The sequence below is a fragment of the Leopardus geoffroyi genome, chromosome D1 (assembly GCF_018350155.1).
Source record: "Leopardus geoffroyi isolate Oge1 chromosome D1, O.geoffroyi_Oge1_pat1.0, whole genome shotgun sequence".
NCBI lineage: Eukaryota > Metazoa > Chordata > Mammalia > Carnivora > Felidae > Leopardus > Leopardus geoffroyi.
The window spans coordinates 114,172,942-114,191,126 of NC_059329.1; the positions used below are offsets into that span (position 1 = coordinate 114,172,942).

General features: G+C 65.8%; 1 protein-coding gene across 7 annotated transcripts; it reads right to left on the bottom strand.

Annotated features, from left to right (window-relative positions):
* Positions 1-1,823: 1,823 nt before the first annotated feature.
* On the bottom strand, positions 1,824-18,056 carry TNNT3 (troponin T3, fast skeletal type). 7 transcript variants are annotated; one of them, XM_045486341.1, is made up of 17 exons: positions 17,954-18,056; positions 14,991-15,023; positions 14,801-14,814; positions 14,259-14,276; positions 13,231-13,248; positions 13,064-13,078; positions 12,082-12,096; positions 11,852-11,866; positions 9,395-9,413; positions 6,972-7,017; positions 6,028-6,144; positions 5,848-5,925; positions 5,589-5,702; positions 5,382-5,491; positions 5,171-5,261; positions 3,445-3,485; positions 1,824-2,036 (listed from the first exon to the last, which is right to left on the bottom strand). In XM_045486341.1, exons 2-17 carry the CDS (start codon positions 15,005-15,007, stop codon positions 1,982-1,984), a joined length of 783 nt encoding a protein of 260 aa, XP_045342297.1. In that variant the 5' UTR covers positions 15,008-15,023; positions 17,954-18,056; the 3' UTR covers positions 1,824-1,981. The 7 variants fall into 7 exon arrangements, with proteins under 7 accessions (XP_045342297.1, XP_045342298.1, XP_045342299.1 ...); XM_045486342.1 differs by lacking the exon at positions 3,445-3,485 and adding an exon at positions 4,043-4,083; XM_045486343.1 differs by having other exon boundaries at positions 12,082-12,093; positions 17,954-18,055.
* Positions 18,057-18,185: the final 129 nt, after the last annotated feature.

Here is an 18,185-nt window from a genome sequence, read left to right on the forward strand (position 1 = left end):
CTGTCCCCTGCTTTTCCAGTGTGGACCGCTGCTCGGCAGAGCCCGGCCTCCAGGCTCGGCCCCAGATGTGTTGACATTTCTAAACACACGCTAATAAGTTCCCTGCCTGGGTCCACTTGGCCGCAGGGGGCTGACTGCTGGCTCCAAGCGCTGGTCCCAGGCAGCCTCTAAATTGCTTCACGTGTACTCTGGTTTAGAGAAACAACCTTCTTCTTTTTCTTTTCTTTTTTTTTTTTTTTTTTAGATTTTCAAGTTTATTTATTTTGGGAGAGAGTGAGAGAGAGAGAGAGAGAGAGGAGGGGAGAAGCAGAGAGAAGGGAGAGAGGGAGAATCCCAAGCGGGCTCTGAGCTGTCGGTGCAGAGCCCCAGGTGGGGCTTGAACTCAAGAACCGTGAGATCATGCCCTGAGCGGAAACCAAGAGGCAGATGCTTAACCGGCTGAGCCCCTCCCTGGGTGCCCCGGTGGAGGAACAGGCTTCTGCCAACGCCGCCGTCTTCCATGCCTGACTGTCTGGTTCAAGTCTGTCCCCCGCTACTCTGATCCTCCTGACCCGTGGGCCACTTGGGATGTGCTTTCAAACCTCCCGCTCAGACCCCGGACCTGTCCGTGTTGCCCGTGGTTGCCCGCGTTCTGGTCAGCTCCCGGCAGCCCGTGTCTGCACAACTTGGGGTGAGCCGACCCTCCTGGCCCCGGGCTGACCGTCTCCCCAGGCAGCTGTCGCCTCTCGGAAGAAAGCCGTGCGGTGGGACGGCGGCGTGGGCTGGGCGGATCCCGCCGTCTGTGCGGCGAAGGCCTTCACCTTGGAGTCTCTGCAGTAAGGCTCAGGGGCCACGCTTGGTGTATCTCACCTGCTCCCCACGGGTGTGCCGGTGGGGCTGGGGCGCGGGGGTGGGGGGGCCCGCGCGTGCCTGTGTATCTGTGAGCGTGTGCGGGGCGGGGGGTGCCCACACGCGCCACGGGCGTCCGTCTGGGGCGCGGCCCTGTGTCTGGGGCGAGCCCGTGCCGCCTGGGGGTTCGACCTTGCCCCGGGGTCCCGCCGCCCCGCGGCTCTCTGGAAGGCGCGCTTCTCGGGTTCTTCGGCTCCGCGCAGCCCTCCCGGGGGGCGGCTCCGGGCTCTGAAGCCGCCTCCGTGAATGCTTCGCTGTGCGAGGCCCTGCGTCTCCGTCCAATTTTCGTGATTTATATTTTCCATAATTCTGTTTGGTCAGGATTTTCAAATTTATTACACAGTTGTGCACTGTGCCGTCTGATAATATAGAAAGAAGGGTCTGTGTGTGCTGTGTCTGCCCTCGCTGAAATGTGTTTTCCTGCTCCTTTCCTCCGCGGGCGAGAGGCCCCTCAGGCTGAGTGCACCCCCTTGTTCTGGACCCTGCGTCTGCCCCCCACGTTTCCGGGGGACGCCTGTGAGCTCTCCCAGTGTGCTCCGGCCCCCCTCCTCCCACACCCTCCCAAAGCCAAGCTCTCCCACCCCAACCTGGCTTCAGAGCCGACCCAGGCGGCGGGGGACCGCTCACGGTGGGGGCGGGGGGCAAAGACCCCGGCTGAGGCGGGGAACCGAGGGGCACGTGGGCCGCAGGGTGGGGGACAGATGTGGAAGCCGCCGGCAGAGCCGGGGTGGGGCGCCCCAGACCTGGGCCCAGGGCCCCGTCGTCTCCCGGGCTGACCCCGAAGGTGAGCGCCCAGTGTCTCACGGGCCCCCGGCCCGCGGGGTGACCACCCCACACTCCTGTCCTCCCAAGCCACCCCCCGGCCCCCTCCTCCAGGCCCCCCAGGGCCCCCCCCCCCCCCCCCCCCCGCCGTCCAGGAGTCAGCACACGCTTAGTGGAGGGGAGCCTGCTAGCTTTATTCACAGGCCCCAGGAGGTGGGGGCAGCAAGGACAGAGACGTGGGGGGTGCCCGGGGGTGGGTCTGGGGGCCGGGCGCTGCTGCGTGGGCTGCACGGGCCGAGGGTCTCTGCCTCCGGAAGCTTCCCTGGCTGCTTCACTTCCAGCGCCCGCCGACCTTGCCCTTGGGCTGGGCTCCGGCCTTCTTGCTACTGCAAACGGAAGCAAGCTGGTCTTGAGCGGCTGGGGGGGGTTGGGGCCCTGGCCTGGATCCTCCTCAGCGCCCCCCCCCCCCCGCCCCCGGCAGCCCCCCGGCCCCGACAGCTCAGCCCACCCACCCAAGCCCCGGGCACACATTTCAAGCAGTGGTGACTCACCTGCACTTGGCCCGGCTGGGCCTGGGCGCCTTGTGCCAGGACGGTTAGTGTGGTTAGTGGAGGGAACAGCGAGCCCAGGGCACCCCCCAACCCCTGCCAGGGGCTCGGGCTCCGGGGGGCCACCCTCAGGCAGACCGGAGCCTGCCAGGGAAGCTGTCTGGACAGATGGCTCTCACTGTCCCAGCTACTTTGGCCTGGAAAGAGCCTGTGCCGTGCGTCCCAGATCACAGCCTTCCTGAGGCAGGACAGGCTGAGGACAGTCCCTTGTTCCCTGACCCCGGGCCAGCAGGCCAGGCCTCGTGGACTCGGGCCCTGGGAGGTCAGCACCCTGCCGGATGGCGGTCCTTAGGAGCCTGCCATGTCTGACTGACTTTGCACATCAGGCAGCCAGCAGGGAGCTGGGTGCTGGGTCAAGGTCCCAGAAGCTGACACTCCGGGGACAACTTCTGGCTGTGGCTTCAGGGGAGACCCTGGTGCTGGTGGCCATGCCCGTGGCCCGCGTCCTGCAGGGGCCAGCCTGAGAACCCTCACGCACATGCACGCACACACACAGGCACACACGGAAGGGCTCTCACGAGGCCTGCCACAACCCCCATGACAGAGCCCAGGGAGGAGGGTGTCCCCTTGGCCAGTCCCCTGGGGCGGAGAAGCCCAGCCCTGGGAGCGGCAAGGAGTCAGGGGCCGGTGGAGGAGGGAGAGAAACCCAATGGCAAGCGGTCCTGGGGACACTGCACTCCGTGGGGGTGTGAACGGGCTCAGTGATCAGACTGGGAGGCAAAACCCCAGCACAGGGGGCACTGGAGCGCCCACCCTGGGGGTGGTGGGCTCCTCCAGGCCTTTCCTGGCGTCTGTGGGCGTGGGTCCCACGGACCTCGGGTGATTTTGCAGACGGAGGGCTCACCGTCTGAAGAAACGGGGGCCAGGGAGGCCCACAGCCAAGCAGGTCGCATCTGGAGCAACGCTCGGCTGGGGAGTCGGGGTGGCGGCCCAGGACGGCCCGAATCCCCAGGCGGCCTCCTCCCGGGGCTCTGGGGTGAGGAGGGGCCAGAGGAGGCTGCAGCCCCGGGGGTGTGGGTTCCAGACACGCGGGCGCCAGTGGCCCACCAGTTAGTGTTGTTACCGTCGAGGGCGGCGGCCCCTGGGACCGGCTGAAAGCGCCGGGCCCCGGTCAGGGGGGCGGCAGCCGGCCAGCCCCCTGGCACCGTGTGCCCGGCACAGAGCGACGGGCAGGGGGGTTACTCACTGCTTCTGGGCCTGATCGATGCGGCTCCTGAGGTTGGTGATCTGTGAAGAATACGGGTGGCTTACCTGGCAGTTCGAGCAGGGCCGGGCCGGTGGCCCTCTTCACCTGAGGCCTTGCTGCCTTACTGCGCCCTGGCTCCTCTGCTCGGAAGGCGGCGGCCCTCGGCCCCGGGGCTCGTGCCTCTGACTTACTTTGGGCGGCCTGAGCTGGAGACCTGGGCTGAGACACACGCAGCCGCTCTGGAGCCGGCCACTTACCTGCGGGCCTGCGGCAGGATGCGGGGCGGGGGCGTGGGGAGGGAGGCGAGCCTCGCGGAGCCCCTGACTCCGGTCGGAGCCGGCCCTCTCGCTCCCTCCTCCTGAGCGCCCGGAGAGGCTTGGCTGGGGCGGGCAAGGCCCTTCCCCGCCTGCCGGCCAGGGCGGCAGGGCGGCCTCGGAAGCCTCGGGCTGCAGGTGGTGGGGAGGAGGTGGGGTCGGGAGGCCGGCCTCCGTCCCCGTGCCCTCCGCTGCCATCCTTCACGGACCAGGTTTGCCATGCGAGAGGCTCACCGTGCATTGCACACCACGAGCCCGGTCCAGGGTGGACCCTGGCTACTTACAACTTGGCCAGCATCTCCACTCTGGCCCGCATGTTCATGATCTAGAAAGACCGAGATGGTTAGCGGGCTGGGTGGGTGGCTGAGGCTTCGGGGCCCTGCCGTGTGCTGGGCTAGCCCAGGCGGGGGCCCTCGTGGCTCTTCCAGCCCCTGGGGACCCACTGCGGGTCGCTCACAGGTGTGTCGGGAGGCACTGGGTGCCCGACTCGACTCCCTGGACCCCGAGGGGGGCCGTGTGCGGGTGAAGCCCCCTCCTTCACGCCGGGCCTCCCGGAGGAACGTCAGGAGAGGACGGCGGTGTCCCTGGCCCTGGGCGCGGAAGGGACACGCGTGCTCCGCGGGCGGCCCCGGTGCCCCTCCTCCTTCTAGGAGAGGTGAGGAAACTGAGACGGACCAGGCGAATTGCCCTACGGCGCGGCTCCCGAGAAGGAGCCGCATTCCCAGTCACCGGACGCCCGCCTCCTGGCGGCCTGTGCCGACAGCCGTGGGAGATGCCCCTGGGGTGTGCGCCGTCTCCCGCCAGGGACCCTGGAGGACAGCGGACGGCGGGGACCATGCGCCTGATGGTGAAGCTGGCGGGGTCGCGTGTGCACAGGGCAGGTTAGCTCCCAGCCACCAGGACGGTGCCCCCTCCCCAGGGCTGGAGGGGCGTCAGGGAGACAGAATCTGCACAGGGCCGCTGTTCCGAGTTGTGAACCCCGCCCGGGCGGTTCTAGGCAGCCACCCTGCCGGGGACTCAGTCCCAGACCCCTTTCCCAGCTGCTGGAGGGGGGTGCGTGCCCTCCTGCCTGCACTGACCCGAGGAGGTGACAGCTTGGGGACCTGAGCCTGGGCCTCCCCAGGGGATCCCAGGAGGCCACCCTGGTGCCAGAGGAAATTGTGCTATACGGGGGGCGAGCTGTCCACCGGTTCCGGGCGATTCGGAGCCTGGACCCCGAGGCCCCTCTGCCCTCCGCTCCTCTCGTGGCCCTCAGAGTGAGGCCGACCGCTTGGGACACGGAGGCGGCCCCAGAGGGTGCCTGCGGCCAGGCCCCGTGAGGACGGCCCTCGTGGGTGTCCCGGGCGCCGAGGCCGTGGGGGTGCAGGGAGGTGGCCGCCCCGGGACCCGAGGGCCAAGGTGTCCGCACTCACGTCATATTTCTGGCGCTTCAGCTTCTCGCCAAACTCGAACTTGTCGATCTCCAGTTGGTACAGGGTGTCCCAGAGTTCCTTGGCCTTGTCCCTGGGAAGGCGGCAAAGGCGCGGCGGGGCCGGTAAGCGCCGGAAGGCGGGACGCAGGCCACCCGCTGTCCCCCTCGGTCTCGCCAGGGAGAGCCAGCGCCCCGCCCCCTCCCGGCCCCACCTCAGCTTATCTTCGCTGAGATGGTCGATGTTGAGCGGCTTGCGCCTCTCTGCCAGAACCTTCTTCTTCATCTCCCGGGCCGTCTGCTTCTTGCCTCTCTTCTGGTCGGCCTGAGGGGACATGGCAGAGGGGCCCGGCCTCAGGAGGGGCGCGCCGCACCCCGACAGGAGGCCGGTCGGCGCCGCGGCTCCGAGGGCCCGCGCTCACCTTGGCCAGGTAGCTGCTGTAGTTGGCGCCCATGGAGGACAGGGCCTTCTTCTTCTTCAGGTCGTCCTCCGCTCTCCTCTTGGCGTCCTCCTCCTCCCTCCGGGCTTTCTCTTCCTGCAGAGACCCCGTCCCCAAGGCCTCAGTGCCGGGCTTCGAGGACCCGCCCGGAGCAGCCGCGCAGGACGGGGGGAGCCCGGCCGGGGGCCCCGGTCACTGGCGGGCGCGGGGTCCGGGGCGGGGAAGGGGCCCCCCGGCTCACCGCCAGCCGGTTCTGGCGCTCCCGCTCCTTCTCGGCCCGGATCCTCTGCTGCTCGGCTCGCTCCGCACGCCGCTTCTCCTGTGGCGGGAGGAGCAGGTCAACCTCGCCTCGCCAGCCCCAGCGCCCCCTCCCCGGGGCGACCGCCCGCCCCCGCCTCCCCCCAGAAGGGCCCCGACTCACGATTCTCTCCTTGAGAGCGATCAGCTCCTCCTCCTCCTTCTTCCGAGCCTCAAAGTGGCTGTCGATGAGAGCCTGCAGCTCCATGAGGTCCTTGTTCTGGCGTTTCTTCTGGATGTCCTGTGGGTGGAAGAGGTCCCTCGTCTCCAGCTCCTCCCGCCTGACCCCCCCGCGCGGCAGGCGGCCCCTTCCCGTGCTCCGGCAGGGGCGCCCTGTCTCCTCTGGCCAACACGAGGGTGGCCAGGGACGTTTTGCCCTCACCATGTTCCCATGGCCATTGCCCTCCTGAGGCCCAAAGGCGACCTGATCCCTTAGCCCCAGGGCAGGAATTTTGCCCTCCCTGTGGGTAAATCGGGGCCCCGCAAAGCCCTGAGGTCATCAGCACTCCTGGGATGGACTGGCTCTGACTTGGCCCCGTTATCATCCTCAGAGATGTTCCACATGGGCCAGACAGAGAGGAAACTGGTGAGTGAGGTAGTTTCTTGAATAGACAGATGGATGGGTGGGTGAAAGGATGGATGGGTGGATGGATGGGTGGACGGATGAGTGAATGGATGGTTGGATGGGTAGATGGGTGGCGGACAGATGGGTGGTTGGGTGGGTGGATGGATGAGTGAATGGATGAATGATGGGTGAATGTATGGTTGGAGGGATGGGTGGATGGATGAGTGAATGGATGGGTGGATGGGTAGATGGATGGTGGCCAGATGGATGGACAGATGGGTGGATGGATGGGTGGGTGGATGGGAGAGGAGGGAAGAAAGATGCTTGACACTGTGGGAGTTTCCTTTGGTCCAGAAATAAATTACGGCAGAGTTTCCTGGAACCAGGAGGTTCTGGCTCTGGCTGCTTGAGAGCAGATGACCTTCCCAGGCCTTGTCTGTCGGCTGAAAGCTGGGGGGGGTCTGAGAATGGAGGCCATGTTGATCCGGGTCCCATAAACTTACATCGAAGTCAACTTTCTCCCCTTCCGGGATCTTAGGAGCAGTGAGTCTGAAGAAGAGAGAGGCTTGTGAGCGGGGGTAGGTAGAGACCTACCAGGGGTCTGGCCCTCCCACCCTTCCCCCTGGGTGACAGCTGAGGACAAGTGTGTGTGTCCTGGTCAGGCGTGTAACCCACTGTCCCCAGAGCAGCCTGACCCCGTTGAGAAGAGTTCAGCCCCTTTGCGTCCCTCTGTGTTGCCAACATCTGGACGTCGGAAGGGCTGTTTCACCCCCGTCTGTCCAGGAAGGGCACTCTCTCCTTCTTTCTCGAACAGAGAAAGAAATGCAGGCAGGCCAGACCAGACACAGGCTGGCCACTGCAGACCCCTGAGGGGCGCTGGCCTCTGCGGTCGGGAGCGGCCATCCTGACCCTTTTTGTGTCTCCGGCCCCTCTTTAAACTGTCTTCCTGGGGACCCAAAGAAAGGGGGCTGGACAGAAAGCAGTTTGAGGAAGAAACGAGGCCCCCGGATCCCGGGCCCTGCCCCCAGTGCTTTCCAGATGGAGCAAAGAGTTACGGCAACAACAACAGTTGTTTAAAACAAGCCACAGAAGAAAGTGGGTCTGAATATGGACCCAAATGCTGGAACAGGAGAGGGTTTTCTAAGCTCGGCAGCACGAGAAGGTCCCGCTAAGGGAAAGATGGCCAGACGACTCCATGCAAATGAAAAACTTATGTATGTGAAAAAAAAAGCAAAAATTGGAAGGGGGGGGGGAGCCCAACCCAGACTAGAAAAATATTTTCAGCGAGTACAGAGAAGACTTATATCCTTGTGCAAACCGATGGCTGAGAAAACGTGCAGACGCCTTTGCCGTTAGATAAATGGGCAGAAGGTGCACGATGCCAGGTCTCGGTAAGAAAGACGGCCAGTGAGGCAGTGCGCGGGAGAGGCCCTCCCGGAGTAATCGGAGGCATGGGAGCAGAAACGGCCCCGAGAGGCCCTCCTCATCCATCAGTGTCCCCGGGCGCGGCAGCGTGGGGCACAGACCCGCTCACGTCCACGTCGGAGCCCGCGCTGGCACGGCCCCCGTGGAAAGCAATTTGGCAACGGACGTCAAAAGCCTGAAAGACGTTCATACTCTTTGACCCAGTAATTCTAGTTCTGGGAATGTGGCCTAGGGAAATAACCCGAAAGACAGAAAACGCTTTCCACCCAGCGTTATTTATGATAGTAAAATATTGGGGGAAGCCTTAATGTCCCGCAGAAGGTGAACGGTTCCAGAAATTATGGTTTGTCCAATTGATGGAATATTATGTGGCCATTCAAAATATTTAAGAAGGCTATGTAAAAACATGGAAAAATACTTATGAATAGTGCTAAAATTTAAAAAAGCAGAATTGAAGGTTGTATAGACAGTACGATGTTTGAAAAACGGCTCCGAGTTTAAATCTTTTTTTCCGAGCCCTATGCATGGAAAGAGTAGGAAGGAGTAAGGCTTTTATTCTTTTCTGCCTTTTCCCGCAGTCTGGCTGGCGGGCGGGGAGAGTTATAGATGATTTTCTTTCTTCATTGGACTTTTACGTATTTTCCAAATTTTCTTTAATGAGGTGTTTTATTTTCATAATGAAAACACAAACATTTTTTTAAAGCTAGAAAATATCTTGTGACCCGGCAGCTTTATTTAAAATAGCAGAAAAATAAAGTGCAGTGGGTGGAAATATGCTGGCTGTACCCGGAGCGCGCCGCAGCCCCCCGGACCCCGGAGCGCTCCCCAGGTGGGCGCGAACCCCGGGCACGTGCTGGTGAAGACTTGGGTTAAAAAAACAAATCCCTGAAATACTCACGAGCAGGTCAAAGGAGGGAAAGACCATCCGGACCAGGACGATGGCTCCCCAGAGGCCCCAGTGGGGGCGGTGGGTCCCCTCGCGGTTTTGTTCTGAAGGGGCCACGGGGCAAGACCCTCCCTCCAGCCCCTCTCAAGGGTGCCTCACGGCTACGGCCGGGAGAACCCCACCGCAGGCCACGCACAGTGGGGGCCGGGGAGCGAGAGGGGAGCTCCGCCGTGCCTCCCTCTCTCTGCCCTGTCTCCCCCGACCCCCTGTTCCCCGTCCTCCCTTGGCCCCCCAGCCTCCTCTTACAGAAAGCCTTCCTTGCCCACACCGGACGATTGGGTGGGGACGCCCCACCGTGCCCCCAGCGATCGTCTCTGCTCCCCGCCTGGGGGGAAGGCACCCAATAAGCCCATTTTCATCAAGGACCTTCACCAGATGTCTAGAGCTTTAAACACCCAACCAGGCAGCAAAGAAGCAGCCACCTTCTCGAAGGGGTTTGGGGTTTCGTCCCCCACAGAGCCCAAAGGCGTTGTCTTCCACGGGACCCCAGTTTCCCAGGGGCCCCCTGCCTCCGGCCCGCCCTGGTGTCCAGCCCTGCCCGGGCCCCACACTCACCTGGGTCTCGGCTTCTCCTCTGGACACCGCGGCGCCGGCGTGGGGAGAGGGGAGAGAGACCGGATGAGCCCGGTGGCCTGCTCCTGCCCACAGGCCCCTTGGGGCCACCCGGCTGGGGGCTGGGGGCTCCTGCCTGGACACCCGCCTGCCTCTCCCCCTCCAGCCGAGCCTACCACCCGTATGCCTGCCCGCCAGCAGCAAGAGAAAGTCCCTGGGGGGTCCCAGGAGGAGAGCTCGGGCGTGTGGACCAGGATGTGGCACGGGAGGGGGAACGAGGGAGGAAGGAGGGAACGGACTCCAGGGGCACGGCGTCCTCGGGGGATCGAGGAGGAAGAGAGGAGGCACCCCCTGTCCAGGCGCCTGGTCCCCTCTGACCACCCCACCTCTGTGCCGGGCAGAAATAGGAACTGGACAGCGTGTGCGAGGCCCGGGTGGCCGTGCCCCACGGTGGACGCCACGCGAGCAGCCGGCCTGGCCGTCGGGAGGAAGACAGACAGGCGGGCGAGGGAGAGGGGTACAGGCCCAGTGTGTCCTCTCTGAGGGTCCGGCCAGGGGCCCTTGCCTCCCTCACCCTCCCTCTGCTCCTCTGGGGAGGCGGGGGCCGAGGGTACGGGGGCCGTGGGGGCCGACGCCAGCCAGGGACAGCACCCAGACCCCACCAGTGCCCTGGCTGTCTGGGGACCGGACGCAGGAGCTGAGGGCGGCCGTGATGGGGAGGCCTGGTGGTGAGCGGACGTCCCCGGCAGGCTGAGCCCCGGGCTTCTCTGAGTCTGTCCACCGAGGCCGGCAGAGCCCATCTGGGAAAGCTGAGACCCTCCCTAACTTGGGAGCCTTGCAGCTGAGGGTGGGTGCTTCGGGGGGCCTGCCGTGGGGCCATCCACGCTGAGATCTCCAGTCCCCACGCTACCCCCCCTCCCCGACCTGCCTGCCTGGGCCTGGCTGCCCTCCCGCGGGGGCTGCTTCCTTTGACCACCCCGTCCCCCGCCTCAGGCCTTGGGGAGGTCCTGGCTGGCGGGGACACAGCCTGGCGTCTGCAGATGTCTAACAGTTGCCTGACCCTTGTGCCTCGCTGTCCGCTCTGGGCCCTTCAGAGAGATGAAGGGTCCACTGTACTGCCTTCAGCCTACACGACCCAGAGAGGCCGGGCTGAGAACTCGGCTTTGACCACCTGCTCTCCTGCCTGTGCCCTTGGCCGACCAGGGGTGGGGGTGGGGGGGTCCGGCTGCACGTGTACTTGGTGTACCCCCACGTGTCCCCCTCGGCTTGGGCTCACCCGGGGTACTTAGGAGCCTGCCACACACCCACAAACGGCGCCCCGGCGGGGGGCTGAGAGCGTGGGGGAAACTGGGTGGGAGGAGGGGGTGCTTTGGGAGCAGGAAACTGACCAAGGGGCAGAAGGAAGGGGAAGGGGCGCCTCTGAGCTGTCTGCCTTCTCTGGGGGCCCAGCTGGAGAGGTCCCGGGGCTGCCCCCGAGAGCTAGGGGGGCTGTGCTGCCAAGCTCCCCCAGGTGGAGCCCCCCCCCCGCCCACCCCGCTCCCACTTGCCTGTTTGACTCTCGGTCTCAAGGTGGGTCCCAGGGTGACCTGGTGACCTCTAGCCCCTGCAGGACTGCTCCCCAGACCCCTGTACCTGGGCAGCCCAGCGTCTGCCCACCAAGCCCGGGGTCAGCACCCCTCACCGCCCCCCGCCCCGGGCAGCCTCTCTGAGGCCGGAGAAGGGAAGACGCCCTCAGGGTTGTACTCAGGGTTCAGGCCCAGCCAGGAGGCCCCCGCAGCCCCGCCGAGGGGAGGGACTGCAGACAGCTCGGGCCCCTGACTCGAACCCGCGTCTCCCTGGCCTCCACCCCGACACGGCCCCCCACCCCCGCCCGGGGGCCTCCTCCCGCCAAGGGTGTGTCTGGCCCCGACCCAGGTGCTGGGTGGGATGTGGGACCTGATTGCTCCTTTGCACGCGAGGCCCCCAGCTGTTCTAGGTCACTGCCATCCTGCCTGGGGCCCCAGCCTGACTTTCCGCTTCACCCCATGTGGCCGCCCACCCTCCCCTCGACCTCACCCCTCCTGACGCCCCCTCTCTGATGTGCTCTCTGGGGCAGGGCGAGGCGCTGTCCTGTCTCTCCCCCTCTGCTCTTCTCCACCATCACCTGTCGGGTCCAGAGGGTCCTAGTGGACCTCGGCATCCTCTTCTGGGGGCCAGCGCCCTGCCGTGGGCTCTGCCCTCAGGCTCCGGCTGGCCACCCCCACCTGCCTGCCGGGGGCCCAGAAAGGGCCTCATCCCCGCAACCCCGGAATGCTGTCTGCCAGGGGGCCAGGAGGAAGCCTGTAGGCCACCAGCCAATCTTACCGGAGCCAGCACCCAGGACCTAACCTTTCCCACCTTGTCCTCAGCCCATGGGAAGGAGGCGGGAGTCAGGCCGCAAGTGGGGGAGGGCGGGGATGGGGGGGCAGGGGCAGGGCATACCTTCTTGGACTTCCTCTGCGCGAGCAGCAGAACGGCGCCATGGGGGTGGGGGGGAGAGAAAATCAGCTGTGAGCCTCGGCAAAGGCTGAGGGGGACAGGGGTGAGGGGTGGCGGGGCCCAGCAGAACCACACTGTGAGTAGGTTACTCGGCCCCTGGGCGCCTGGCCACACCCGCACGTGGTCACGCGTGTGCACAGGCACCCACACGGGACAGAAGTCATGGCACATACCTGGTTCATGAACTTCTAGGTTAGGGAGGGCCACGGAACAAGAGGCAACACCACACGTGGGTCAGAGGTCAAAGGAGGAAGGATCCCAGGTTAATGGAAACACCGGTCGCCACTCGGGGGGCGGGGGGTCAGCGGCCGAGGCCAAGGGGCGGGGAGCGTGCGGGAAGCCAGCAAGGCACGGTCAGCGTTCATGGCCACTGCCGCTCCCCACCTCCCCGATCCTGTCCCTGCCTCGCTGATCTGCCGGGAGCAGGGCTCAGGGTGGAGTGGCAGACCCCTGGTTGTGGGGCACCCTGGGGTCCCCGCCTGTCCTCTGCCCCCCGGGAAGGGCTGACGGGGGCTGGCAGCCTCTGGCTGCGGCCTGGTAAGGTAGCAGCGTGAGTCCTGAGGGCAGGGCCTATAGCCCAGGGGTCACCCCTCCCGCCGGCCCCAGAGCAGGGCACCCACCGCCCTGTTGTCTAGCCTCCGAGGGACACGCTCGGCTGCTCAGCCCGCCCATCTGGGCACAGGATCCCCTACCCTGCTGCTGTGCACCCGGACCCTGAAGAGGGGCCCATGGGGCATGGCGGAGGGGTGGCCAGGGAGTGACAGTGTCCCTGCTGGGGGATGATGGGCTGTTCCTCCATCATCCTGCACTCACCCGCCCTCTGGCTTGGGCCCACATTTGGCCGTGGGCTCTCGGTTACCCACCCTCAGGGGAGGGATATTTCCAGGGACGGTGAGGCCAGGCCTCCACTGACCCGGTCTCCCTGTGCCGGGGCCTGAGGCCCATCCGCAGCCCTGCCTCTCACAGGGTGCGTGGCCCCGGGGACCCCCCTCTCTGGTTAAGCGTTGGCCAAGGTTAGTGGGTGATGTTAGGGCCACATGTGGGAGTCCTTTGCTGGCTGGCACCTCGCTGCCTCCCCGCCCTCTCCCCCGCCCTGCGTGGGCTCCAGCCAGACCCGGGCCCCACATGGGGACCAGAAGTCCTGTGTCTTCGTACCTTCTTTATGGACTTCTGCGGGTGGAGGGGCGCCGGGCGTGCGGGCGGCGGGAGGAGAGAGGAGAGGTTAGGCCAAGAGCACACGGCATGTCTTTAGGGGGTGGGGACACGCGGGGGGCAGAAGGGCTGAGGATGTCGTGGGGGCCGGGCTCCTGGACCCCACTTACCTTCCTCCTGGGCCTCTTCTGAGGTGGGAGCCGCGGGACAGGAGGGAGAGAGGAAACAAAGACAGTCATTAGGGGGGAGCATGAGCAGTGGCGGGAGGGGGGCCCTCGGGGAGAAGGGTCCGTGGGTGCTCCAGGCTGGAGGTGGTGAGCCCGGGAGACCTGGGCCTGGCCTCTGCCTCTGTCCCGTGAGCACCCTCGGGCCCTTTGCTGCCTCCTTGGGGTCGTGGGACCACGGCCACCCGCCTGCCCCGACACGGGGGTGTCTGTGTGGGAGGGTTTTGGCGGAAATGGGGGCAGGAGAGCCTGCGCTGGGGAAGGGGCAGTTCCCCAGGACCACGCGTCCCACTCAGAGAGGAGTCTTTCCATCTTTTTGGCACAAAAAGAAACGTTTTGCTTACGTTGTTAGGGTAGCGAAGTGTTTTCAAAACATGTTCAAAACATAGAACACAGCACCCAGAGCGCCTCACGGCCCAGCCTGGTGAGGGTGTGGGGACGCCTCCCGCACGGTTCCCGGGTGCCGCGGCACCCCTTTGTCCCACACCCGCCCAGGCACGACCGCGGGCCTCCCCCCAGACGCCAGCCCAAGCGAGGGAGGGGGCTCCAGATCGGCCCGAAGCTTATGCCCCAAGGCGGGGATGCTGAGAGAGACGGGGACACAGAGACAGAGAAAAAGACAGAGACAGAGAGAGCGAGAGACAGAGACGGAGACAGAGAGAGGGACAAGCAGGGTCCACACCACCCGGCCCTTGATGTCGGTGAGGGTGAGTCTTAACCGGCACGTGTCAGCTCAGTCCCTGCAGCACCACCCCGTGCAGAAACGAAGGATTTTCTATTAGTGGATTAAGAGACGGGAGGTCAGCAGGGACGTCGGAGAGTAGTTAATGATGAGACACACAGTTAACCGACGGACGGGCTCCGGGAGCCGAAGTCCAGTGCGGATGAGGCCGAGCCGCAAGCAGAGGTTCTGAGCTAAGGGGCGGCGGGGCCGCTGGGTCGGGGTGGGGGGCGTGCGGGGCTCCCAGAGTTACCTTCTTCCTCGTACTGCTCTGCAATGGGGTAGAACACAGGGGCCGTGTCGGCGGGGGGCGGGGGGCCCGGAGCCAGCTGCCCCAGCCCCGGAACCCTGAGGATGGGGACCGGGGGTCCCTGGGCCCCGAGGAGGCCGTCAGCTCCAGGGGAGAAAAGCCCCCAGGGCTGGGGGGTCTGGTGCTGGGGCACCCAGGTCCTGCTGGGTGAGCTTCAAGGGGCGGCCAGGGCCCAGGACCCCCTCCCGGATGCCGCCCCGGAGAGCCAGCGGGACAGGCTGGGCATACGGGGCAGGGTGTTCATGTGACCACATCTCGGGGACATGACCTTGGAGAAAGAGGGGGTCCCAGCCGCAGGGGCGGGAGTGGGGAGCCCACGTTCAGAGGGGGGTCGGCCTAGCACCCGCCGCGGACCGTGACGCTTCTTGGGGTTCCCCGCCAGGGGTCCCCAAGGACAGCCACGTCGTCAACAGTTGGACGGGCCTGCCTCAAGTGTGAGCTTTCCGTCTGGGGTGGACGCAGAGAGGAGATCGTTTGACACTTACCCTCCACCTGTTCACTGTTGGGGGTAGAGGGTAAGGAAGAGAGAAGGGGGGGTGGGGAGAGAGAGAGAACGGGTGAGGTGGGCTTTCACTCAGCGGCTCGTAACAAACACCCGCAGGTCCTCTGGCCTCTGAACACAGCCCAGGTCCAGGGGCCCACGCAGGGCGGGCAGCTACTCAGACTGGTACTCACACTTCCTCGTCCGACATGGTGGGAGGGTTGTTTCTGTGGGGGGGGGGGGGGGGGGGGACCAAGACGAGAGTCAGGAAGGCCTTGGTCTAGGAGTGCTGGCGTGGGCGAGCGCTGGGCTCTTAGGGCTGGGGGTGTGAGGGGACGTCCAAGGACAGGGTGGAGGCCAAGTGTCCGGCCTTGGGCGGGCCTCCTCCCCAGGCCCCCACAGCCCTCCTCGCCGGACTCTGCTCCCACCCTGCCCCCCTTCCTGCCCCGGCTCCAGCCTGGGGCTTGGAATCGCAGAGTTGGACGGGATGTTGGAAGGCCGTGGCGTCCACCCCCACCCAGGGCCGACATCCTCTGTATAGCACTCCCCGAGGAGGGGCGTCTAGGCTGCTTTGGACAGCAGGGAAACCCTGCTGACGCGGACTCAAAACCCGCTTCGTGATGGGCTGTGCCTTTGGGCCGAGGTCGGGGGGCTCCCCAGGAGCCCCTAGATTACAGAGCCCAGCTCCCCCAGTGTGTGTGTCCGGCCCCCGCCATCCCTGTGACAGCCTCTCCTGGTGTGAGCTCCAAGCTCCCTTCCCCCACTGATGCTTTCCTGCAGGGACCCCACGTCTTCCTTCTGGGGTGCCCTGGGCATCCCCCAGGGCCCTGTGCAGCCCCCTGTCTCCAAATCACAAGAACGTACGAGCCGTTCCGTCTTCTCGTCTCCCCACCTCCCCCCGGGCTCACGGGGACGGGATCTGGCCGCGGCCGCGTGCCCCCAGCCCGGGGCCCGAGCGCGAACGGAGTGGAGGCCCCGTCTGGCTGGCCCTCCCCGGCCTGCTTTCCCAGGCCCCTCGGACGCTCTTGAATTTGTCAATGTCTGCAGGGAAGCTCACGTGTGCACGTGCGGCCCGCGCCAGGCCAGTGCGCTCAGGGACCCTCTTTCCGTGAGCTGGCCGCCGCACACGCCTGAGGCGGCCCGGGGCCTGGGAACGCTCTGAGCAGCTGTATCACACTGTTGGCCCGGGGTTTTAAAACACAAAGTTCATGACAACATATCACAGCTTAGTGGAAGACAATAGCCGTGCCCCCCCAGGGAGCTGCGTATAAGAAAACACAAGCTCATCATCCGAGGAGGCCTGAGCATCACAGCGCTAAGGTGGGAACAGTTTTCCGAAGCCTCTGTCAAGAATGTTAATTTTCCCAGAGCAATTTAAGCTCCGTGCAGAATTAACCCACAGATCGCTGCTCCCCCCACCCCAGCCCGGGGAAGCGCGTGGCGCTTCCCTGGAAAAGGGCTCGGCCGCCCCCTCCGGTTACAGCCTCCCGCCTCGTGTACGGCTGGGGTCTCCCCCTGTTCCCGGGCCCCGTCTCTCCCCGTGGGCCCTGTCCTCAGCACCCCAGCCTGCCGGGGGCCACTGTCTAGGATGGGAGGCTCCACGAGAGCCCGGGGCCTCGCCCTGCTGGCCCCCCCTCGACCCGGCCAGGGCCCTACACCTGTCGGCAGCCTCAAGTGGGGGCTGGTGTGGCCTGAGCCCAGGGGCCGGTTATTTTTAAGGAGCCAGTGGCAGCTGAGGTGTCCAGAAATAGGCACCCAAATTAGCCAAGACACCTCTGCCCAGAAACCCAAGACGCTGGGAGGGGGGCTGAGAGGGCAGCCGCGGAGCTCAGGTCTCCTCCTGGCCAGCTCCCCGCCAGCCCCCGCAGGTGTCCCAGCCCCGCCTGACCTCTTGCATCTTGCCTTCCTGCCTTCTGGGCTGGTGTCCAAGGGGGGGCCCAGGAGGACCCCCGTATCCCCAGGCAGGGTGCCCGCAAGCCCCTGGCAAAGTCTCACTCTCCCGGGGGAAGCAGACGCTTCTCCTGCATCCTGCCCCTCTGGCCAGGGGAGCCCTGAAGGACACATCACAGGGCTGCTCTGTCCCCTCACCTCACTGTCTGTCGGGGCCAAGGTGGGGGGTGCCAGAGGGCAGGGACGGCATTTCGACAGCTGGGAAGGAAGCCCCTTCCTCAGCGGGGGCGACAGTGAAAATAGCCCCTGAGGTCAGACCTCCTTGGAGACACATACCCCCTTCCCTCCTTCCCAGGTGACGAGAGGGGGTGGGAAAGGTGGGAGGCCCTGTCCTCACTGGCCGTGGGCCCCCGGCCGCGTCACCGCTCCCCGGCTGGGCCCCCACCGTATCCTGCAGGGGCTCCTGGCCCGGCCTCCCCCGGTGGCTGAGGACACCAGCAGGTGCGGGCGCCCGGTCTGGGCGAAGTCAGGAGGGCAGCTGAGCCCACGGCATGGGGCAGGGGGAGGCGGGAGGGCAAGGAGCAGGGGCGGGGCCCTGGGGAGCATGCCCTCCACCCTGCGAGGACAGAGGCCCAGGTCCCCACTGCGCCCCCTGCCTGGGCCCGTCCACCCCTGTCCTTGACCTCTGGGAGGTGCCCCTGGGGCTGCGAGGGTCCCGGCCTCCCCTCCTCACGGAGCTGCCCCTGGGGATGAATGACACAAGCCCCCCGACGTGCTCGTCTCTACAAATGCCAGGACTGGAGGCAATGACTGATTGAGGCCAAGAACCCCCGGCTTGCGCGAGGGGCTGGCCTTGGTGCCCTCAGCTTATTGGAGTCCCCGGGGAAAGGCCCAGATGGGCCGGGGCTGGGGGGGTGGGGGTGGGCAGGACACGGTGCCCGGGGGCCCTCGGGGCTGTGGGCAGCGCCCTTCCTGGGCACCTCTGTCCAGCCCTCTGCCCCGTTCCTTCCAGGGAGCCCCCACCTTCCTCCTCGGGCCACCCCGGCTGTCGCGTTCCCGTTCAGAGTGGCTTCCCCCATGTCCAGAGAGCATCGCCCTCTGCGCCAGCACCCTTGGGACCCTGGGCTGTCTTCGTGGGCTCTCCAGGCCGCCACGCTCGGTGCTGAGACATGTGCGAACACGACAGCCTGGCCCCTCTCAGCACCCTGGGACCCAAGACGTGCCTCAAATGCCGGGCCGGCCCCGCCCAGCCCTGGGCCATACCGACCTGTGGCTGAGTCTGGAGAGAAGGGTTAGAGCTCCCTGTGGACAGGACCGGCTCAGGCACTGCCCGCTCAGCTCACGCCCTCATGTTATAGTGACATTTGATCTTTCCCAGCAGCCCATTGGCCAGGGGCTGGGTGGCCGGGCATGTGGGGCAGGCGGGAAGGGGCCGTGCCCACGCAGGCCCCTTACCAAGTATAGGAACAGCAGAGGAGGAGGCCTGAGGAGGCGCGGAT

Bases quoted from the DNA above. Each gene is read 5' to 3' on its own strand.
- TNNT3 (XM_045486341.1), bottom strand. The intron at 5,926-6,027 runs GTGAGTCGGGGC...CTCCCGCCACAG, and splicing joins TCGCTCTCAAGGAGAGAATC to GAGAAGCGGCGTGCGGAGCG. The intron at 5,492-5,588 runs GTGAGCGCGGGC...ATGTCCCCTCAG, and splicing joins ACAGCAGCTACCTGGCCAAG to GCCGACCAGAAGAGAGGCAA.